General features: G+C 40.0%; 1 protein-coding gene across 1 annotated transcript in view; it reads left to right on the top strand.

Moving 5' to 3' along the window:
• The window catches only part of AGBL1 (AGBL carboxypeptidase 1), a 248,241-nt gene that overhangs the window by 126,615 nt on the left and 96,902 nt on the right, over nt 1–24,724 (top strand). The window contains exon 21 of the mRNA XM_053988729.1: nt 2,250–2,426. Coding sequence (XP_053844704.1) covers nt 2,250–2,426 — 177 coding nt within the window. The remainder of the gene's footprint in view (nt 1–2,249; nt 2,427–24,724) is intronic.

The raw sequence follows: 24,724 nt of genomic DNA, 5'->3' as shown, positions 1-24,724 counted from the left end.
TCTGCTGGGACATTAGTAAAGAAATATAACTCGATTCTTTTTGAATGGGATTGGAGGTTTATGGACAGGGTCCAGTGTAAGTGGAGCAGCTTCCTTTGCTGTCACACGTGATAAATCCAGCTGTGTGAGAGACACAGAGCACAGTCACGCTGCTGCACTATCATAAAAGCATCCTTTAAAGGGATGTGTTTTCACACAAAATATATTATTGAAAGATAATTAATGAGAAGAATCAATAGAGAAGAAAGAACCATTAGCGTGAAATCCAGTGAATGCTGGTAAAATGAAAAGAATATTAAATTCGGGTTTGCTAATGCTTCTAAATGAGTCCTGTGTACAGAGATATTACTGTTACCTGCCAGTATTTTTATTTAATTAAAAGTAAAAGATTGATTATGCATGTAATTTGAATTGCTCTGAAAAGCTAAACTGGATTAGGGTTCTGATTATTGTATTTGATGTGATAAGTTTACAAAATTTTGTGTATGGGTTCAGATAAGGGCACATACCATTCACATACAGTTTAACCAGGTCTCATGGTTGTGCTATGGTTCTGTTGCATATTTTTGACTCCTTCTCAGTCAAAATCCAGGAAAACCTGGAAGCTGTGTGTGAAGCCATACAATTTTGTGATCTCTGTGCAGCAAGTAGCAGGCTGAAGGCAGTGCAGAAATGTTGGATGCTTTATCAAAGGCAAGTGAATTTTCAAGGTTTCTCTGTTCAGTGTGCCCACAGGAAAGAGTGCTGCAGCTCTTAGTAACACACTGGAGATCTTGACTTAAGATTGAGGCTTGAGGTGGTCTCAGACTTAAAGTGAAGTTTTTTACTTTGTTCTAGTTTCCTCTGCCTCAGTTTTCATCTGAAAAATGGACCTCGTGGAACTGGAGGAGACCAGTGATGGCTGAGGCCAAAATACACTGAAAAATTATATATGTATAAATGAAAGACATATATGGTTAAGTAGTTTGCAAGAGATTTTGTAAAGTAGTTTAGACCAAACATGTATCACTCATACCAAGCATGTTTTAGGAAAGAACATTGCTCAGTCACTTTCAAATCAAATATTCCCACACAGTGATGTGAAGCCCAAAAGAACAGAACTACAATTCCTCAGAATTAGTTGGGGAAACTGATGATTACTGGAAAGTGAAATTAGCTGGTTAGTCTTCACTACCCAAACTGAATGCAATTCAAGGGTAAATGCCACTAGCAATATGTGGGAGCTCCTTCTGTAGGATTCCATACAGTTCAGGTGTTTAAGAAAACTGTCATAAAAGAAAGAATGAACATCCTAATATTGCTTGGTCTCCTCTAGGTGGTTCAAGTGGTGTTTTGGCACATGTTGTGGTTGGTGCAGCAGCACAGAAGTTCAGACACACACAGGCGTAACCCATAGGTGTGTGTGTGTATCTAATGGTCCAGTCTATTCATTAGCACTAGGTGTGCTCTATGTAGCTGTTATCCATTTTTATGGAGTATAAAAAAAACACATTTAGCCCTCTGTAATGACTAAGTAATTGCTGCCTCTTCACTGATGGAATATTTTATACTTCAGGCATGCTTATAGTCTTTGTTGGGAAATACGGTTCTGAGAGTAAGAAAATCACTCAGGGCTAAGATGTAATATTTACTGGTTTTATTATTACTTTTTATTGTGTTTTTTTAAGTGAACTGTGTGAAATACATTGTTTGGATCTGGAAGAGAATATTTTGGTTTGTTTCACAATGCAAGTTAGTTAAATGCTGAGCTTTATTTTCACATTATTATGTGTGATGTTCTACAAGAAAACAGATCCCCTTTCTCTGCTCTATACCAGCTTCAGACAAAATTCCTCCCATGGCTCAATCCCTTGTCAGACCCTGGATTTATGGTGGGAGGAGATATAATAGAGCTGTAGAGGGGAGAATAGGGATGTCAGGTGCTGAGCTGTGACTCTTGGCTCAACAGGAAGGTGTAGGTTGGTTGAAGCAGCTTGAGAACAAGACTGATTCCAGCAATTTGCCCAAACTGTTTGGTTACAAATGTTTGATTTTGAGTGAGATATGTCAAGTCTACAGAAATTTTGCATTTTAATCTTTGGAATAAAACAAATGTTAAAATCTGAGGGTTTCACATGGATTAGAGTAATGCGGCAGTGGAGCTCTCAGTATCTATGGCTAGATTTGATTATGGACACATTAAAACACGGGTCTCTCTGTATGTGTGTGTATGATATCAACACGCGCACATCTGTGCAATTTTCTCGTAGACTCTTCCCAAAATCCTGGATAAAGTGGCCCCTGCATTTGTCATGAACAGCTGCAGCTTCCTGGTGGAGAAGTCCCGGGCGTCAACGGCCCGTGTGGTGGTGTGGAAGGAAATGGGGGTTCTGAGGAGCTACACCATGGAAAGCACCTACTGCAGCTGCAGCCACGGCCTCTACAGGGTGAGTAAACCTTTCAAAAACCCCCTGCCACCCTCCTAATGCACATCTCATGAGCTTGGATGGAGAAGATGGCTACTGTGGAGCTCTCTCCAGACCCATGTAGCCAGAATTTCTTTTCTGGGGAATCTCATTCTTTTACCCCTCATTCTTTTACCTTCTGTGCTAAGAAAGTAGAGTCCCTCTATGAGGTTTCATTCAGCAGGGACATAAAAGGAAACTCCAGTCTGCAGCCAAAAGCACTGAGCTGAAGAAAGGACTGTTTAGGGGATGATATAGGGACTTATCCTTACAAGGGCTTTCTCAGTCTTGCAATAAAAGTTCTGGAAGGTGATATGGACATTTTTGAGCCTGATTCTAAAGTAATTAACTGGAATATTAATTGGTACAGGCTCACTGCCTGAGCATTCACCTAAATGGCAAAATTTAAGAGCCTCCATGAAAATCCTACATTTGGAGTTGCCTGTTCCTGACAGGCAGAGGTAGCCAGTCTAAGGCTACTTTTGACAGATGTCAATGAATTCAAGCTATGCCTGAGACTGTGATCTAGATAGACCTGAATTCCACACCAAATGAGGTTGGTAGGAGGGGCTGTACTTGTACCAGATGCATCAGGCATCAGGCTGGGAGATCTCCTGGCAGTTTTTAAGCATACAGGATAAAGTTGGGTAATTGTATTTGAGTGATCATAATTCTCCATTCATTCAAATGATTAATTTTTTTGCTTTTTCTTATTCCAAACCTGTTGCTTTCATTTGAAAGGCTTCTACATTCCACCTCATTTCTTCCACTAGGGAGCAATCCTTATCTGTACAACATTAATAAGCAGTTAAGGATCCTGAAAGACCCTTAAGGAAAGAGCCATTATTACAAATAACAATTAATTAATAAGACATTCAAATTATTATCTTTGTAAGCTCTATACTAATCCTTTTACCTCTCTGTAGAATGTAGCAGGAAGTATTCAGCTGCTGTTTTAACTATGTTCTACTATACACACATCAATTCCAGGACAGGAAAGGCAGAATTAAAAAACAGCAGCCAGTTAAAATCAAGAGAGTGCAATGCCCAGGGCAATTATATCTAACACTCTACTCCTGAGAAGTGCTAATGGCTTTTTAATAGGCACCACAGGTCAAGACAGTGGGTTTGAATCTTTTTAGACAGTGGGGGAAATGTACTTTGACTGAAATCAATGACAAAGCTCCAAATGATCTCTGTAGAGGAGGATTTCACTGATTTCTTGGATAACCACAGTAAGATCTAAAACCAGTGACACATCAGATTTTATCGATATATAATGACTTGTTCTCCATCAGCATCTGTGAGGTCTTTAACCAAACTTGCTTCATGTGTGTCATTAGATGCTTAAAATAGTAGGGAGAGAAATCTCTTAAAATGTGTGAAATTATTTTCTATGTTCCTTCTTGTCCTCTTTGTCAACACTGATCAGGGCCACAACCACACACTGAGGACAAGAGCAAGTTCACATATGAGGGCTTGTAACTGGTGAGATAATCCAATGTTCCCATGGCTCTCAAGGAAGTCTGAAATCTGTAAAGAAGTTCTGAAATTTCCCTTATGAATGCCTTGAAAAGCTGAATCTTAATTGGATCACTGGGTTGTGTTTATGAGGTCACATATTCTCGTCTGTTTTTTTGAGGGTTTTAGTTTAGGTTTTTTTGTTGTTGTTTAGGGTTATGATTTATCTCAAAGATGGAGGAGGATACATCAATATTTCCATTATGAATAATTCCTTCACCATTTCTCTATTATAGGGATAATACAAACACTTATTGCAGCTTCTATGATTCAGGCAGATTTAAAGTATTTCCATTATTTTTTCCTAATGCACTAAGTACCCAACTTGTTAGTATCAAAATAGAATATAATTTCTTATGTTGATTATAGTGGAGCTGAATATAAATACATACTGTATCTCTTCCAGAAAATGGATACTTATAAGCTATTTCCTCTTCTTTTTAGTGATCTTTAGAATTGGTCCTATTTACTTGTTCTAGCAAGTGGATTAGTAAGAGTGTGGAATTGACAGACTGAACTGAAGATTTTGTTGCATAAATACCATTTAATCCTCAGCTTCCATCTGTCAAGCCAAAGCTACTTGCAGCCCTAAAATCATTCTTGTAAACTGGAAATTAATTACATAAGAGGTCATGTTTCTCTAGTGGCTTCAACATGAGTTTCTCACTCTTGGACCATGAAGTTGGGTGTGTACCTAAGCAGGAGAATGACACTAATTCTCAGGCAGAAGATGTCAACATCCTATACTTAGGGCTTTCTGACATTTGGTTTGGAAGATTTGTTTAACTATGGATCATTGAGTCAGTTTTTCAATGGCATATGACTGATCTCCCCGTAGGGATATATTCTGAATTTCCCCTGGACAAGCACACCCTTATGATTTGTTACTTTTACACCTTGAAGTACAGTACAAACAGCAGCTAGAATTTAAAACATCTTGTTAAATGCAGCAGAGGCTCCCAAGTCCAGCATCATTCAGTGAATCAGTGGTCAGACTTCTATTAGAGAGCAGCAGACCTGGTCTTCAGGTTTTTTCCAACTTTCAAGCATTTTTTTTTTTTTCTTTTCAATTCAAGAAATGAATTCATTGAAGCAGTTGCTTTGCTGGCTGTGAGCACAAGTACAGCACTTGGAGCTGCACAGAGGCATCTGATGGGGATTGCCCAAAGGATTTAGGAAGAACAACAAAGCTGTAGAGAGGCTACAAGAGGTTAAAATATTAATTGCACAAGGCTGGTGAGTGTATCTCACTCATCTTAGGTCGAGGAAGGGCTGAGGTAAGACAGAATTTAGTTTTCCTGATAGAAAAGCTGTGAGAGTTTTTCTCCTGGAATGTGTGTCCCCTCTCTTGGACTGAAATTTTAAAAGACTTTAGTAACAGAGAGGCAGGAATTAGGTACTATTGATATGTAAATGAGAAACAATAGTGACCCCAGCTTCCTTTAAAAGTCATTTGATTTCAAATGAAGAGGAGGGTGGAAATGAAAAGAGAAAAGAGATGGTTTGTCTGACGAATCTCCCTGTCTGTGTGATCAATGGAAATGCAATAAGCCACCTACCCTTAAGGAACCGAAACATAAAACTAAAGAAACTATTGATCTTATCTAAGGTTTTGTTCAACCTAGGAACAAGAAAAGAAGGTGGTAAAATATCCAAACTCTTTTTCATCTTGTCTGGATTGCCCAAATCAATCTTTGAGCAGCCCTATCTCCATTTGAAAGTTGCTAAAAACAAAGTAACAAAAGTTTCACGGGGAATTTTGCCTTCTGTTTCTGCCGGTTTGCAACCCTGTGGTCAAACCAGAAAATATTAATAATAGAATGATAAACTCCTTATCATTTCTTTGCTCTTGTGATGCCTGTCTGCACTGGTCCCTCGCTGGAGATTTTACCCCTCCAGCTTAACTTGATTTCAATTGCTGCCTCCATTTTGTGGAATGCAGAGCCCCCTTCTCATCTTTGGTTCTGAAAAGTCTGAATGCAAGGCTGTTCTGTGAAGAGTTCTGAGTGCAGGTACAGCCATGACCCAGGAAGATTTACTGTTCTGTCATGTCACAATTCTTCCTGATTCCTTGTTACTTTGCCTGCTAATTAGGGCCCTTCCATAGCATGTTCCACTGTGCTGTTCCATTCGTTATTGCATCCATCATCCTCCAAGTTAATACCTTTAGTGCCAGGGTGTACAGCTGAGTTCCCAACCATATGTCTTGGTCATACAGCTAATCTAAAAAATCGAGTTTCATGCTCTTTGTGTACATGTTATGTTGGAAAAACAGTTTCCTTGGCATGGAGTGCCTGATGGAGGAGTTGGAGTACTAATGGAAAGAGATTTTAGCTTTTTGCTCCAAACAGATTATAAACAACAAGGAGTAACAAGTGGATTTTAAAATTATTGCAGGTATCTTGACAGTATCCTGTGAAGGAGACTTTACTGCTGGTATGGGGCCCTCTTTGAAGAAAGCTTTTGGGAGAGCTGAGACACACAATTTTTTTTTCCTGTCCATTTTAATGCTTCTGAGTCAGAGGAATTGAATAACCCAAATTTTCTCATAAGACTTGATTAGAGGAAAAAGCCATCCCTTTGGATGGAAATGGAGACCTCAGCACTGAGCAGTGTGGTCATAAGTTCATAAGACACTCTTGATATTAATTCAAAAAATCTTTACTGGACAAAAGTGGTGAGAGTCTAATTAGAAGATCTAATATTATCCATCCCCTTTAGCCTGACCAGCATGAGCTGACATATTTAAGTGACTGATGAATGAAGGATTTGCCATGGAAGATTGGCTGAACTAAAGGAATATGCCAAGATGAAAGCCTCCCCTCTTTCTCATCCTATAGAAGAAGCCTGCTCTGGTTTGATCTCTTTCTGCCCAGATGAGCCAAATTGTTACCCATGTATGATTGACCACTGAATTGCAGCACTATTTTTTCATGATTATCAGCACACAATTAAATATTTTCTTTATCCCCCTTTACTTTGGAAGATTACTTACCAAATTTCTGCGAGGAATTTTTATGTATGCTTTATTCATAAGCAGTTTATTACAGTTAATAGTCAGAAATTGAGTTGTTTTGATGGAGTTTGCAGGTCACATGGTGCTGCTTCTGTTCTCCAGTAAGATGTATATTGTTCTTGTAATTGGAAGTCTGGTGCAGAAACTTGCAAATAATTTTAATTTGGACTGTTGCCAGTATTCAGCCACCAACAAAAATTATTTCAGCAATATTCTTGCCATAAAGCATGTTTGATAAGTAGCTGTAGACAGAAAAAAATAAAGAGATGGGATATATTCTATGCTTTCTGGTGTACGTTTCTGGAAAATGATTACATCATCTTTGCAAGTCTTACAGACTCTTTGCCATTTCTGATTTCTTTTGTGCCCCAGAGCTTATACTTTTCCTGAGTATGAGTAAGTCTCAAAAGCATTCAAAAGCTTCTTTTATATAAAAAAAAAAATCATCTCTAAAACGTGTGTTTTTTAGCTGACCCTCAGTGCTCTAGAGATCTCATTCTAAAGCAGATGCTGAGAATAAGAAAGAATAATTTTTCTTTCTGATAGGTCTGCTTCCAGTTCTGGTCCAAAGTGGCTCAAATTGAGAGCAGCTGTAACAGCAAGAAAAGCATAGAAAAAAATAGTTATCTAATATTAATCTAAGGACTGATGTTTCCAATTAAGGGTGTTGTTTTTTCCCTTAAGTTTTTACCCAAAGCAAATGTTTGCATCCTATTTGCTTCCTTTTCCTGCCTCTGTTATTTCCGCCCACCCCTTACACTAATTGATTGGTGATTCATTTTGTAAGATATTCTAATTGTACCTTTTAGGCTTGTGGGCCTCACTTCATAGAGCTTTGTAGGGACTAATGGTATTTAGCAAGTGGGGGAAGAAGAGAGAAGGGGTTTCTGAGCAAAATGAGGAGATGGTGGGTGTTTGTCCTTCTTGTAGACACTTAAATCTACAAAGTTCTTATATGAAATTCTTACTTGAACTGCAGGAGTATTTCCCCTTGTTAAGTGTTTTTTATTGGTTTGTTTGTTTTATTATTTGACAGGATGCTAACCAAGAAATCACATCATAACTGCCCTCAGATCAGATCACACAACACAACAGAAGGTGTGTTGATTTTAGCTCTCTGATTGTTTGGAAAAGCAAATTACAGACCATTGTAGGGATTCTTTGGGCCTTATATCGAAATGAAAACCAGAGTTTGTGTGTAGAACCACCCCAGCAGATCTCATCTTTCTTGATGGGGAATAAGACAGTTGTATTAAGACAGGTGTGGCCATGAGGTGTAAGTGCCATCTCTGTTTCCAAAAGTCGTGGATGTTTTTGCCATCTGCTAATTTTTGTTGAGGGTACTCAATGTTGGCATAAGGGAGGGCTATTTATATGCATTTAAATTAGCCTGTAAACTTTGCAACAAGGTGATGCTGATCTCCATACTCTGTTTTCCCATTTCCAGAGTCAGTTTAATCTTGCTTTTTTGGAAAAGATCAGTCATTGAGTAGGGTCATTTTTCTTATCACATCTGAAGAAGGCTTATTTCTGTTTGTTTGGTTTTTGTTTTTTTTTTTTTGGGAGGGGGGTTGTTTGCTTGTTTGCGGTGGGATTTTTGTTTGTTTTGTTTTGGTTTTTCTGACAGGGGAATTGGTTTTGGGATTTCCAACCCTATATAGGGTTAAAACATTTTCTGGCATTAGTGTAACTGTATTAAAGTTTTTGCTGAGAACACTCAGCCCTTCTTTCCACATTTGCCAAATGTTGGTGCTTGGTTGACTCTGGAAAAGCCGTGGGCCCTTAGTCCAGCAGGGAGAGTTTGCTGCTATACAAACAAACAAATGTTTTCCTTCCATGACTGAATGATTCGTTAACTCTCTCAAGAAGTCACTACAGGGGTGGCTGCCTGCTCTGGCCCATCTGGTGAAGTGTCCCATGGATGCTGCCTTGAAAGGCATTTTGGAAAAAGTCCTTCCCAGCACCTGCTGCAGGGGGTTTCAGCTGCTGCTCAGGCCATCTGCTTTGCTGTTCCTGGGCTGCAAGATCTGAGTGTTGGGGGATGGAGAATGTTCCATTGTGCCTGAACTCACACTGTTACTTGAAACAGGGGAGAAAGACGCTGGAGAAGAAGAACACAGAACTTTCTTTAGCCTCCCAAAGCACCCAGGAAGCACTAAAACACAATGCAAGAATTATCAGGGGTGCTGGGAAACAGTATTTTATTCCTTCTCATTATTGCTGAGCACCCAAGGAAAGATATATTAGAGTTAATTTCTTTTTGTATGTATGACACAAGATGGTCACTGGTGATAACTGGATCATGAACGAAGATACTAAATTAATTTTTCACATCCTATTTTGATAATTATTCCTCCTGAGATGTTGAGCCAGCTGTATCCCTGACTTGCTATGACCTTGAGAAGATGTCCCATGCCATATGGTTCAATTACAGCACAATAAAATATGACAACAGAGGTGAGATCATAATAGATTTGACTCTGCAAAGCTGGGAGGTATCCAGCCCTGTTGAGATTCAGTGGACATGGCTGGCATGTAGAATAGAAAAGCAGAGCTGTCATGTACCTCTTTTTTGGCCCACCCTTTTCCACTGTCATACACTTGTATTAGCTCTGCTGTTTACCCCTTCTGGTTGGGACTCACCCTTGGAAAGCTTATTCCAACAAGTCCTCGAAATCTCCTGCATTCCTTTCACTTCTTATGATGTTAGCAATGTTACTGGTGTGTCCTAGCTGGTAGTTGGCTTTTTATTAAACCTAGGGACAGACATAGAAAGCTCCATGGGGCTGGGGAGTGGAAAATAGGCGTCATCTTGAATAATGCTTGTCTTGAATATTGATCTTCCTTTAGATTTCTTCTTTTTTTTTTTCCCCAGTGTGTTGTAAACAACTGTGTTTCTAGTTTGTTTATGGGATTTTTTCCCCCCTCAGCTGCTTTTGCACTTGCCCAGATATATGGTTGCAAGCCAGTCTTCCCAGATTCCAAAGCTGCACTCCAGAAAGGAGTTGATAGGTACTGACAGGGGCTATCAAACTGTTTCTTTACAAAGTGGATGAGCAACAAGACTGCATAGAATCAGAAGTGCAAGTGTCCTATCATATCCATCTTCCAGAATTTGAGAGAACAGGACTTGATGGAAGAATCCCAGGTTTTGACATTACCAATCTGGGCAGCCCAGGCACTTGAAGCAAAAAAAAAAGCTATTTGCTATTGCACTTGGGATTGCATGGAGAAGAAATTGCATTTTGTGAGGGAACAAGACATGAATCAATGGCTCACCTCCATATTTTCACCCTGCTGACAAGTGACTGCTATTGTGTCCCCATTTGAAAATGAACAAAACCAGTGTACTCATGTGGAGACATAAAAACAACAAATGCTGTCACCTTGTGATTGAGGGAGTAGGTTTGGCCATGTGCTGTAAGGAGGAACAAGCTCTCCTAGTATTAAAATCAGTGCTGTCATGCTCAGAAGTCAAACAGTCTTTTGTACTGCCAGAAGGCTGAAAAATGCCTAGCAATTTATGGTCAGGCTAATCTCTGAATTGTATTTATTCAGTTTATGGGCAAAGCTGAGGACCTGGTTTGACTTCAGATGTTAGAGCCTTAACTGAGCCTTAACTACATTCACAGTAAAAATTATTATAGCAAAGAGAAAAAGTATAAAAATATAGCAAACTCAATGTTTAAAGATTATTTTTCACTTTCTATTTAAAATATTATTCTGACAAATCAGACAACTGCAGTCACACACACACATGTGATTTTTCTGGATGAACTGTTACTGTTTTATTTGAAGTCTGCTAAGAAATCAGGAATGGCGTGACCTTGAATGCCCATGGGATCTCAGTCTTCTAAAGAAAAACCTCTTGGAAAGGATAAGGAATAGAAAAGCAACATTCCTAATGAAAACTAAGTGCAGCATTTCAATGGTGCCCCTCTAAAAGCCCTAATATCATTGCACATCATCCTTTCAAGTTTTCTGGGGAATTACGGCAGCTAGCTTTTTGATTTCTGATGTCTCTCTTGCTTGTTAATCTGGCCCCGTGTGGATTTATTGTACAAATCTATTTGGCAGTTGAAAATTTCCCTTTGATGAAGCTGCTAGTCTAATCATGAACTCCTCAGGCATGGAAAATAAGAATGGGTAGGTGGAAAAGCACAAGCTAAAAGAGCCATGTTTGTCTTTGACTATGCATGGAATTTTAGAGGTATCTAAAGTTCAAAGTTTTTGATTACAGGATTTTCTGTAAAGATGAATTTCTTTCCTCTTAGGATCATAACATTTGCCATGCTGGATCAGATCTCTGGTCCATATAATCAGGTATCCTGGCTCATGCAGACACTGTTTCCTCACAGCTCTGAAGAAAACAAAACCTGCTTGTAAGGCAACTGATTCAATTGCACTAAGACACAGAAAGGAAATAATCCTACCAGCCTGACCTGCCTCTCCTCTGCTTCACAAACTACAACAAGAGCCCTGATTATCATTTTCAAAACTTGGAATAATGAGCTACATTCTCTGTGAATAATTATGTGACTTTTTCATTCTCTTTTGTAATCTTTTATCAGACAGCGCTTCCTACAGCAGTGCATTCTACCAGTTGATGCCCATAATATGTATATGCCATCTGTTATTAAGCATAAGCTATATTTTGAAATCTAATCTTCCTTTTGCTGGTTTCTGTATGCTTGTAAAATGTGTTTCCCACAGCTGAAGTAGTTCCCAGTTTGCCTGTCTGTCAGTTCTGTATCTACACTCATTGCCATCCTCATGTCTCTGTTATCTTCTGTGTTATCCAGGTCCCCTGGTCTGGTCTCCCCTAAAGTCACACTGGATGGTCTGTTCATTCTCTTCAGTCTCCAAATCTGCAGATACATCCTGGTTCCACCCAGCTCTTGTCTGTTTGGTTAATTTGCTTATTTTGTTTCCAATTCAGATTTATTTCTTTTTCAGATGTGCTGAACTCTTTTACTAATTGTTACCTTTTCTCTTCTTTTTCTTCTACCACAAAAATTGTTTCCAGTTTCCCAGTAGAGCAGATCTGACTATTATTTCTCTGCATTCACAATACTAAATTCCTTCCTTACTGACCGAGTGCTGACCTATTTTTGTTTTTTTTTTCCTTAAATCAGAACATGTGCCCTTGCCTGGTACTTTAAACATCATGAATAATGCCTGTGTGTCTGCAAACTGTGCTGGGTGGTGGACTTGTCCTCAAGTAAGAGTCAGGTCTGCCAGCTAGAGAAGGTGGGAATTGCAGGAGTCCACATCTGGAAATTCTGCTCCTACGGCAGCTCCTTTGGGTATGATAACAGTGTCCTGTGCAGCACAACTCCACAGCCTCTCTGCCTTTCTGTAATTCTGTCTCAAGTCTGGACTGAAGACTTGACAAATATTCCAGAGTCATAGCAGGAGCAAAGGGAGCTCTGTGCTCCTGCCCTCCTCTGCCATGTCCAGGTGCAGCCTGTCCTGTAGCAGGGAAAACTGCAGTTGCTGGGAAAGCACTGAAAACAGAATTTTGATAACAAATTCATGAAGCTTTGATGCTTAGATGAGGCTGTTGGTTCTTCTGGTTTGACCTCTTGAACATCATAAGCCTTTGGGCTTCACCCAGGCGGCTTTGTACAAAGCCTGTTTACTTGTGTTTGTGTAAACAGGAAAATATGCAGGCTGGATTTGAGAATATCACAGGACTGGAAATCTATCTGGTCCCTTGGCATTTTCTAGGTGTCAGTAACTGTTAAATATTATTGCCTTATTCTCATTTGAATTAATCTGCCTGATGTTTTAGCTGCATTTGTGCTGTTTTTCTCTGCTAGTTTGAGAGATCTTAATAACTTAGAGTTTATTCTCTTGAAGGTACTTACACAATGCAACCTAAGCGACCTTTCAGTCTTTTTTGATAATTAATTAAACATGCTTAATTCTTTAATAGTTTGTCTATATCAGAGCATGCAAGAAAGTGCCTCTGAATTAGCTAAAGGTGCAAGTGGAAATTCTTGTGCTAAACCACATTAAGCTCCATGTCAACACTCTGAAGCAGAATTAAGGTGGCCTTAATTAAATTTGGCTTAACTCATTTCTAAAGTAAATTAAGCCAAACTAAATTGTAAACACTTTAGTTTTGAATACCAGAGCAGAAATGTGTTCTTCTGTGTGTGATAAACTTATAAAGTGGGGGTATGCTTATGCCAGATGAACTCTGAGACAGAAGTTGATAAGCCTCGCAGGAGAGTTTGGGATGGAATTTGAAGTTTTATGGCTTATCTTTAGGTAAGACTCTGCATTGCATGCTGCATATGGATGATGAAATAAAACCCTGGAAACCTGCTGTGATCTGCCTTGGATGTGTTATATTCTAATTTTTGTCTGAGGAATACATGTGCTGCCAGATGGTGGGAGATCTACAAGTGAAGATATGTGGTCTAGAAAGAGACATTTTGGCGCAGCATGCAATGTGCAGAGATGCAGATATTGGGGACAATTCAGAAATCATTTGCATACTTGTCATAAGCAGGGAAGGCTCAGATCTGACGAGGCTGAAGATAGTAGAAATAATAATAATAATAATAATAATAATAATAATAATAATAATAATAATAAATGTTAGTTACTGACAGCCAAGAGAAGAAAGAGAATTTAGAGACGCTCAATGCTAATGATGTGTGATACTCCTGTCTATAGAGAATTAGAAGGATATCTCTGAATGTCTTTTGCTGTAAAACAAACAACCACTGGGATATTTTCAACCAGGCAATTGTCATAAATGATCCTCACTTAGCAAAAATGGATAGAGGAGTAAACACAAGCACAATGTGGCACTGCATGGTCTGTCTAGACCAGAAGTGTGAGATGCAAAGGCACACTTGGATGATGAATTTTGGGAGCAGATGGCAGAGAAATACGTGGAGTTCTATATGATAGTATTCTTCAGGACTTTTGGTGAAAAGGAAAGACAAAAATCTTGGTCATTTTACCAGAGAGTTTCTTAGAAGTTTTTTAATCCAGGGAGGAATGAAAGATGATTATTGGTTGTATGAACTGATCTGAAGCAGACAAACTTTTTTTGAGGAGTGAACCATGTTCCAGTGCTCAGGGAGAACACATGGATAAGGGTCCCTTGCACTCTGGAGGAAGAGAACTAACTTTTCATGAAGTGGTAGGGGGGCAAGCCCTATGAAAACAAATGCAGCTCAAATTCAAACACCTTGTCATGAATAAACTGAACAAGTGCAGGAAAAACTGCAGATGCAATAATTTCTCAAATGTCTCCACACTACTGCTAAAGAATAACAAGCAAGACTAATTGAAAGATTCATCTTTGTTGATAAGCTGTAATTTAACTGGCTGCACTGGAACCTGCTAGGAAAATTTTGGAAATTCTTGAATTTAAACACCTTCAGCTACTGCTCTGTTCCCTGCTTGGGGAGGACAGAAAAGGCAGTAGCATGTCTGGCTGGGATGAGGGGAGTGGCAGTGTGCTACATCTTCATTTGCTGATAATCCAGGTCTATATCCTGCAGGTAGGATGGCAAAGGCTAGGAAATGATCCTCCTTGGCACACTGAATTAAAAAAGAAAATGGGATAAGCTACCTCAGAAGCACTCGTATTCCATGCAGAAAAAGTAAACGTGTAGCCAAAGGTTTCAGTTTGGGTGAGATCTCCTTGAGATTTCATGCGGCAGCAGTAAATACTATTAAAGATTCCAAACATTACAGATGACTAATTTGTAACACAAAAGATGTAGTATCCACTGCAGTTCTATTTTGGACTACTTTGTAAAAGGAAATGATGAATTAATCTTTGTTGTGGGAGTTTGTGGTTACCTAGACACCAGTGATCATGACCCAATTACATTTAATGTGGGCAGGGGACAGTGTTCCTATTAACATGTTTTCTTGTCTATTTTTTTCCTTAATAAGGGTGATTTTTCAGAGCTGAAGATCTATTAGAGTTAAAGTAGGCCAGGAGAGGAAAAAAAAATATTGAAGTATTATGAATAGAAATTTAGTCCTTTTCTAAAAAAGGCTTTTGTAACATATCCAAAAAGGCACAGTTCTCTATATCAAGAATTAAGGATATGTTTGGTTAAAAATGATGCTGGTTGAGTAGCAAAAAGAAAGTAATAATTAGTGTAGAGGACAGTGACTCATAATACTGGTGAAAAATCTACATGATTGATTATAATGAGACAGATTTCTGTTATTTCTGTGTCAGTTTCTTGTTTGTTAGCACTAATTTACTGGTATTTCTGAATGTAATGGGTAAACAACAGTAGAGGTCATTTCCCTAAATGTGGCTCATGAAAATAATCTTGGAAAAATGATAGCATAGATTTATTGCCTCTGAACAAAGAAAATAGGGAAAATAGACACGAGCCATGGTAATGTTAGAAATGGATATAAGATAAAAATTCATGGCAATCAGTATTTGACACCATCACCAGAAAATAAGTTCTGGAACACTACTATAGAAATTATTGCATGGATGAGATTTTTAAACAGATGCCTTTATTAAAGTAGTGCCTTCAATTTGTTAGAGGCATTTCATTCTCCACCCATTGCCATGTTAATCTTTTCAAAGATTATGGTTCTTGTCTGGGTGTTTTCAATAATGATGATACTAAATGCTGATTATTTTTGCCCTTATCATTTCTTCCTCTGGGATTTATTTGGTGACTGGACTGAGAGCAAAAGGAACAAACTGTTTCTTTTCACATTTTCTATCTGCCATGGATTGGCATCTATAAGACAGAATTATTCAGTTTGTTACTTCTGACCCAGAAATGGGAAACTTTCTACTCTATTGACTGTGTACCTAGTCCTAGTACAACATTTTTATTTTAGGGATTGGATTTAAAGAGATCAAATTCTTACTAGGCTGGTGCTCTGAAGATGCTTTGCCTTATTTTCCATTGTCGTCATCATCACCACAGTCAACACTTTCTCAGCACCACAGAAGATAAAAATATGGATATGGAGTTGGGGAAAGCAAGTGTTGTCTTTGAGATCTTTTGATATTTCAAGCCAATGTTCCCATTTTGCACTAGGGTGAAAACACTGCCTTTTAAAATAACTCACAAAAATTGAAAACAGCTGATCACAGAGCAGGTCACTACCCTCTTTTGGCTGAAGAAAACTCAGATTCCAGTCTGCCTGCTTCAAAGCAAGGGTTTTGATTGCTAGAAGGTCTTTTGTTGAACTTGTCCCTGCTTCTCATGTAAGAGTTGTAATATTTTGTGTAAATAATGAGATCTTCCTGGAGCCAGAAAGAGACTTAATTGCACAACCCAGGAGCAATGGTACTCACCTAAAATAGAACAGCCCTCATCCCTCACAGGGATGGAGGGAGCTCAACTTCCAAGGATATTTTTCTTGTGGGGTCTGATCAAAAATATCCCCCAAGAGCTGAGCAGCTCTTCCTGATGAAAGTCACCTGTATCCTGTCGTACTCTCACAAAGAAGTTTTGTCTTAGACAAAGCATCTTTCTCAAAACATTTCTCACCAGATCTCTTTCTGTTTCCCACCTCCTCTTAGCTTTATGAATAAAGCAGAAAGTTTACTTTGGGGGTGCTGGAAGTAATGACTGAATTCCACAATGAAATTGAATCAGATATCCATACAAAGAAACAATGAAAAAGATGTTTTATAATGAGTTTGAGGAAGATACTGTTAATGATTTTGGGAGAGAAATACAGCTGTGTTCTACCAGGGCTAAAAAAGGCCTAGAAATTTTGTCCAGTTTACAGTAGCTTAGTCCTGCTGGAGATCACTTATTTGATAAAATATAATTTAGAACAGATATATAGATTTCTTTTGCCACGGGATCCATGAGGCAGTTTGCATTTGCTCATAGGTACTTTTTTTTTTAAGTAGTCATTTGTTTAAAAGATACTGCTCAGCAGATTGTGCAGAAACTTGCTCTGGTTTGGAGAGGAAGCTGGTAGCTGATAAAATTATTTTATCTTGCAAGATAATTGAAAGTCAAGCGACATTATTTGGTTTGAATTGCTATCTCTACACAAAAATAATGAAGAATGAATCTAGCATTTCTGATGGTGTTTACTTTAGCCCTCTCTTTTTTTTACATTATATTATACTTCCAGTTCTATTTTTACTGCCTTTCTCATATTTTTCTTTCTAGCCTTGAGGAGGAATAGGCTTGGATCTGTTGTGTGAGTTAGGGAGAAGGGCTGCATAACCATGTCATGATGGCCCAGAGCATGTGTGCCTGCTGGCTGGCAGTGATGGGAGGAAAGGAGACAACCCTGGAACACAACACAAACAAACAAGCTTGAGTTACTTGGTGACTTCTTCGCAACCTTCAGCTCTCCTACACCAGGTGAATTGGCACCTGAAGTCAACCCTGTGGCCTGTGCTACCAGACAGAGCCATTCCACCAAAGATGAAAGCTGTGAGTGTGCAGTAGGCAGCTGGACACCGATTTTGTAATGACCTTTTTAGAGCAGCCCTTCTGTCACTTCCAGTGAGGGAGAATGAAATAAATGGGATCTGAAAGTGGAGCTCAGGCTGGCTTGGGAAGAGCGACAGAAAGGTTGCTTTTCTGATCAAGCCAGTATGTTCAGTGATTGGAAGGACTTCCAGGGGTCAGAGCATTGAAGATTTTTCTGGGTCAGGAACAACCCTGTTAACTTCCACATACACAGAAATTACATGAATTTCTTATCTAATTGATCAACTCTAGGTAAAGGTGTTGCACAGGCTGGGTACCTGCAACAAGCCACCAAAACTGCTTTTGTGGTTTCACAAAATTAGTTCTCACCAAATCCATTGATTTTTGTACCCTGAAGTAAGATTTGTACTGGGGCCTGGTATTAAATGTCAGCTAATGCAAAATTCACTCTTGTGGTTAATTTAACAAGATCCGTCGGCAGACATTGTACATTTATTAAACAACCACAATTATATTTATATTAATGCCAGTCTCTGCCCAGGAGAGATTCAGGCCTGGCACAATAGGATTTGTTTGTAATGCAGAATTGAGATCTCTGAATACAGATAGTGGCAAACTCAGGGTTTTGAGAATGAGGCCATGTTGTGGGCTAACCTTGACTAGCTCTGGGATGTTTGGATGCTGGTTCTGCAGGTGAGGCTGTGGGCTGTGACAGAGGTACATTGTTAGAGCTCATGTCAGACTCTGGGAATATTGTCAGATTTTTAGTTATTCTGGATGCTGCAAAGCTGGTTGAAATCCATTGGTAGAGGTATTGACTGCTTTCAGGTGCACTGTATTTGCATGCTTATTCTCTTTAAAAGGTCAGCAAAGCATCCTGACAGTTCTAAAGGTGGCCTGCTGTGCCTGAAGTGTGTTTAGTTTCATGCTGTCTCCACTGTAGGATATGGCATCAAGTCATTTTGGTATGATATTGATCATGTAGCACATTTTTATGTGGGTAAGGTCATTGCTTAGGTTTTGGAAACAGGTGAATGGGATTCTTTCTGCATTTTCCCCTGTATAGTTATGTTATTTCTGGAAAATGGCCTGTGGTTATTGCCCTGTTCTGTTCTGCATTGATGTCCTGGGAATAAAGCAGGAGATTTCTGGGACAGTGGCAGCTCTGCTCAGTTGGTTGCAGGAGGCAAGAACAAACCTCAACTGGATTCAGCAGTGTCTTTCTGCTTTTTATGCTGACACAGTGCCCACCTCCCCTCCTCTGCATACTGATGTCCTGCATCTTTACTCTGCTTGTCTGTCACTGCAAACAGGGGAGAACAAACTTGACAGCGGTGGATTGAAGGGCTGTAAATGGTTATCGATTCCCAGACCTCTTGCATTCCTAGAGGTGGGGGTCAGGAAAGGTGTGTGCCTGGGGACAGAGCATGCAGGTTTGTAGGGATTGCAGCATGGGTGACAGGATGTACATGATTATGATTTTCCCATGGATTTGCTTATTCTGGCTGTGTGCAAACGAGACACTGTGCTTGGAAGAAGGTGTGCACAAGGTTGTGTGTATGTGTGTGAGTGTACATTTATCTCTGCTTATAGGCAGAACACAAAACACAGGTAATTGGTATCAGCATTGCCTGAGTTTAACACACAGATTGAACTTCATCTTGGAGGTCCTCCCCAACCTAAATAATTTTATGATTGTACTACATGAGTGGACGTATCTTGTGTGGATATGTGGAATGCCCATAGATATTCCCTGTGCGTCTATAGCAGGAAAGGTGCAACTTAAATGAAGATGAACTCTGTGTCGTTCTGCTGCCAGGTGACAATGTCACAGCTGCTAGTGCAGGTAAGGTAGGAAGAAAGCAGAGGTGCATAACCTCAGCATTCCTGTTAAATCTTGCCTGCCATAGCACATATGGGAGTCTGTAGTAGCCTGTGAAAGGGAAAGGAAGCTCAGTTCTAAAGGAAGACTGAAAAGAGATGCACACAGCAGTGACTGAGTTCAGATTTCATTAGCTTCTGATATCTGTTCACAGGAAAAAAATCACATTTCCTTGGTGACCTTTTAATAAATGCAAAGCTGGGGGAAATTCTGTCTCTCAGTTCCCTTCCATTTGTAACTAATTGGAGTGGAGGTGTGCAGAGCACAGTACTGCAGCAGAACTCTGAAGGACAGAATGCTCACAACACTGCCATTTGTGCATTTCTTGCTTGCCTGCAGGAGCCCACAGGACAGCAAAAGAGATGAATGCCTTGTGAGGTTGTGTCCCATCCCTTCTTCCACCCAGGATGGGAGCAGAAGGGTGGGGCAGCCTCCTCACACTGAGCATTCCTGTTCAATGACACCTTTATTGACATGAGGGGTGGTGGGAAGCAAACCAGCACAGGCAGTGCCTGTCACAGCTGCTGCTTTGAGGTGTTACCTGCTGCTTGCAGGGCAAGGGAGAACAGCTTATCCCTTGTCATGTTTCCTCCTTACTGCTCATATGGCGTTCATTAAAAGGTGGAAAGGAACTTTCATATCTTCTTAACTCTCCTTACCTTTCTTTAGGGTCTTCTACAGCTTTTCAGGCATGTCTTTCTCAGCACAAATATTTTGGGATTTAAAATTAGGTGGATGGATTTAGTGGCAGAGGAGTACAGGGCAAAGGAAGGCCATTTCAGCTGGAGATGGAGATGAGGAGTCAGAGCCTATTGGAGTGCCCCCAGCCTGCTGATAGAGAGATGCTCAGCATCCCACAGATGTGTAAATGGTGATTGGTTCATGCTCTTGATCTTAATTACAAGGCTAGACCTTGCTATCAGGGAATTGAGATAACAGTTTAGTGAATGTGCTGTTGACTCAGTGCAGTCGACTGGTGGAGCATGAATGGGAGCTTTTGTGAGTCCATTGCTAGAAAGAAAAAATCTTATCAGGATTTCTCATATATTTTTTTGGAAAAATCTTTTGTTACATTCTCTGGGAAAGAAAAAGCTTGGGTAGATTTATGAATTCACGTGAAAAGATTCTTAAAAGAGGGACAGCCTGAAGAGGAATCGAATTATTGTAGTACAGATTTGGCTTATTATCTTCTCATATAGCCCAAGAATGAGAAGCATCTGGATCTTCTTGATGTGTTTGGAATACATAAGTACAGTCCAGGTGGCATTTAAGGTCAGGCTGGCTTTGCTGGAGATCCTGACTGGTTGAAATAAGGGAATGTAAAATTCTGAAGAGGGGCTTATTTCATGAAGAATGAATAACAGATATTTCAAGCCCCAAGGTGCTTCATTAAATATCCTCTCTTTCCAGTCAGTTCCACTGATTTCATTTGAGAGTGTACAGCTATGATAAACTGAATTAAATGTGAGCTCTCATAACTCCTCACCCAGAATCGAAACCTTAAAGAGATTCCAAAAAGACAGAATCAGTAATTGAAGGCCTTCTCCTTTAAGACAGCCAGAATGCTCCCAAGACAACCAGAAATGTTTTACCCATATTTCTGTGTCAATACTACTGAGGCTTGGCAAAATCCCAAAATACATCTCACTCAGGTATATGTTCTTGAATTCAAAAGGAAAAGAGAAAAAAATGAAAAAAAAAAAAAAATAAAACCTTAAGAATTTTTTCTTCCATTGCCCATAGCACATTTTTTGTACAGCAGCACAAAATTATTTGTTATGTATACAGAACTCAGTCTCTCTATGTAGGGATTGTAGAGAATTTGCTTTCCATTTGAAGGAAAAATCAGTAGTAGGGTACATGGAGAGAATAATTCCACGTGTAACCTGTGTAATGAGGTGACGATTTTTCTGTGAGTGGGTGATTAGTCCCTGTGAATGGCTGAGCCCACAGCAAACCTGGAACAAGAACACTGAATAAAGACTTTGTCTTCACTGGTTGCACGTTATCCTAAGTGGGTTTTGGGTGCACAGCAAGGTTAGTGGCACCAGACACAGCACAAGTTTATGATTATGCATGATATAAGCTGCATCATCCATTGCTTGCTGACAAATGTACTGTCTCCACACCCAGACAAAGAAGTGCAAAAGAACAGGTTATATTTTTTCCTAAATCATTTGCCAATCATTTTTGATTTTTATTAGGAGTCTGGAAGAGTCTGAGTAATTGTACTGATCAGCGTGGCTTTGTGGGAAAGGGCTTAATTTTTATGTTTCCTTTCAGTGAATTTTATTGTATTGTGCCTGGGAAATAGAAAAACAAGTCTGTGTTACTCCTTTGTATGTATTGGGGGTGACAGGTATTGCTGAGTGTAATTAATTCACTTGTAGAGGACTGAGATCTGCATTATCGTGTTTTCCCGTTTTAACACTAATTAACAGAAATTATTAGCATGGTGTTAATAAATGAGTGAAGACTGTGTGCAGGATTTACAAGAGAAATAGATATGAATCTCTGTGTGCTTCTATTTAGCTCCTTCCTGTATTTTCCTGACTCACAAGAGGTGAGTGTTTGTACTGGTGGAGTGTTTGTGTGCAGGGAATATTTGTGAGTGCAAAATCTTCTTTTCTGAAGACTGTGACTGAATGTGGGCACATATATGAGTGAACTAATTCAAAACACTTTGTCACACCTCCAAGTATGCAAATGTGCACTGGTGTGTCTGTACATGGTGAACAAGTTATTTTAATTGTGTAGTTATGAATGGGTGTGTTTGTTATGGTACCTGTGTCCCAGAAATGTGTCCTTGAACATTGGTGACTGTCAGTTGGAGACAGAGCTTTCCATACGTGCCCTTTTCTCTCATTCATCCTCACAGATGTGTCCTCTATTAGTAGCAGTTAATAAAGCTTTTTGGTTTTCTGTTGTTTTGGGGTTTGATGTTGGGGTTTTTTCCCAGTGAAATTGTGCATAAAGAGCTTGGCAGAAAGTGGTATTTTCTTGAAAACCATGTCTAGTGCTTTTTCCCCCACTGTCAGCCAATTACTTCCTTTAGTGTCTGAACATAAGACTTGCCAATAAAAGTCCCAAAATAGCTTCTCTCACTATTACTAATGTTTGCCAACAATAGCTAGGGAAGAGGGAAGGAAATCTATTTTTGTAGCTGGGTTTTAACATGAGGTAACCCTGCAGGCTTTAATGAAAATTAATTCAGCATCTAAAGTTAAAGGCTTACTTGTACTGGAAATTTTTTTTACTAAATTCAAATATGACAGTTGAGAAGTGACAGATATTGGCTCCTTATGGACAAGAAGGTGCCAGACAAGTGAGTGCAGTGTAATGCAGTGAAGTTTGGCTGTGGTTTGGGATGTTGTAACCTCTAAATGGAGGAGCATGGAACAAAGCTGAGTATGTGCCAGTCTAGGCTCTATCCACACCAGAGATGATCTTGTCTGAGCTTTTTGCAGCATCAGGATTGAATGTGAAGGACTGTAGAGCTGAAGTGGAAGGGACAGGCAGGTTCAGCTCAGCTAGGGGTGGACAGGCATGTTAAGGGAACAATTTTTCTTGTCCAAGCTACAGCTTCTGCACTATTGCTCATCTGGAAAGGAGAGAATTTGGAGCCTGTACTGAGAAGAGTTAAGTGCAATGCTAGCAGTGGGAGAAATTGAGCTAATTCCACATGTGTCTCCTTGCCAGCCAAGCCTGCAGCTGAGCAGGCCTGTGAAGGATGGGCAGGTTTGACCCAGGGCACAGGTCACTAAGCAGGTCTGTGGTGATGAAGCAGAACCAGGTCAAGCCAGGAGCACAAACAAGTGAAACAGGATCAGGTCCAATGGTGGTGACTGGGGTCAGCCTAGGAATCACTGGTGGATCTGCAGTGACAAGGAGGGTCCCAAGTGAAGCCAGGAACTCTGTCTGCAGATGGAAGTCTGGACTGATGCAGCCTGTGGGAAGATTGATGGGCTGATGTGTGTGCTGCTTTTGCTTGGGAGGCAAAACAAATTCAGGCTCCCAGCCACTGCAATAGCATCTATTCTGATAGCAGCAGGCACCTTCCAATGTTGCATCCATCCTTGAGCATCACCACTCTCTCCTCAACTCATGTAGCTTTTTGGTCCCCTGATTGCCTCTGAAAAACTATGATAGCTTATTGTCTTCTTGAGCTGTGACAGATCCCACTCCTGTGCATCCCTGCCATGTGGGACAGCACCAGCTCTTTATCCTACCTTGTGTCCTGCCACCCAGCAGCACTTCTGGACTCTGGAGATGCTTTGTCAGAGTGGCAGGTGCTCAGGGGATGGGCAGTTCATCTGCCTGAGGAAAGGACTCAGTGGAAAGGATGTGACTGAAGACCTGCCTGCTGTCCTGGTCTCAGTAGTATCTGTCATTTTGTCCAAGTTTCATGTATTGCTGTCTTTTTATTACAGAATATAAATGATACAAGTTCTTTTTACACCAAACTCTTTACTGTGGTTTTGCGGTGGGGGGTTTTTTGAAACCTAATCTTTATTTCTTGTTAGCCTCTGATTTTTTTTAATAAAGTATGGCAGAATTCCAGATTAATACCTTCAAAGAGCTTTGTTCCTATCCACGAGGGGTGAAGTGTGAGAGGTAAAGAGAATTGTGGGCTCTCTCCCTAGCTCTGCCAATGCCCTTGACGAGGTGCCTTTGACTAGGTTACTGCTCCTCTGATTCAGCATCCCTGCTTGAAGCCCACAGTGCTGCTCTCCTCCATCCCAGAGGGTATCCTGAGATTAATTGAGGGATGTATCTAAATGGCTTTAGCATGCAGGCTGGAAGTCACCAGGGACAAAGCTGTTACTAGGGCAGGAATAAAGGTCAGACCCTTGCTGACATCGTTGTCTCAATTAATTAATACACTAATCTCTATAACTCCTCTTCAGCAAATATAATTTGGCCTCAACCCTTATTTTGTTCATTTTTCTCTGACTTAGCTTTGAGAGAACTAATGAAGAGACCTTGATGGAAAAATCCTGCTTTTCACCATATACCTGCCCCTTGACCAGCCCTATATCTTGTTTCCTCCTTGTTGCCTTTTGCTGCTGTTTGTCTGAGGGCTTTGCAGGAAAGTCCCCTGGCCAGTTAAATGGCTCTTCACTGCATAGCAAAAGAGGCTTATCCCTCAGTTCAGGTTTTGAGGAGTGATAGCTCATTGCTTCAATTACTAGCAAAACAGTGTGTGGAATTGATTGAAAGGGGAGAGTTAATATTTGATTCTATTTTCCTGTGGATATTTCCTATGGGAAAGTGCAAGACTAATTCTGGAAAACATCAGAAGGAAATGTTTGTTCCCCAGCTGAAGGGCTGAGTCGCCATCCGTGAGTGCAAGAAGGAGGTGTCAGTAGTTTGGATTCTGTGACCACATAGCCCTGAGGCTCAGCATTTTGGGACAGCTGTTTTTAAACAGAGAGACTGTCCA

Source organism: Vidua macroura, chromosome 12, assembly GCF_024509145.1.
Source record: "Vidua macroura isolate BioBank_ID:100142 chromosome 12, ASM2450914v1, whole genome shotgun sequence".
In the NCBI taxonomy this organism is placed as follows: domain Eukaryota; kingdom Metazoa; phylum Chordata; class Aves; order Passeriformes; family Viduidae; genus Vidua; species Vidua macroura.
Note: the sequence above shows the minus strand (reverse complement) of the source record. Positions and strands in the feature narration are given on the sequence as shown.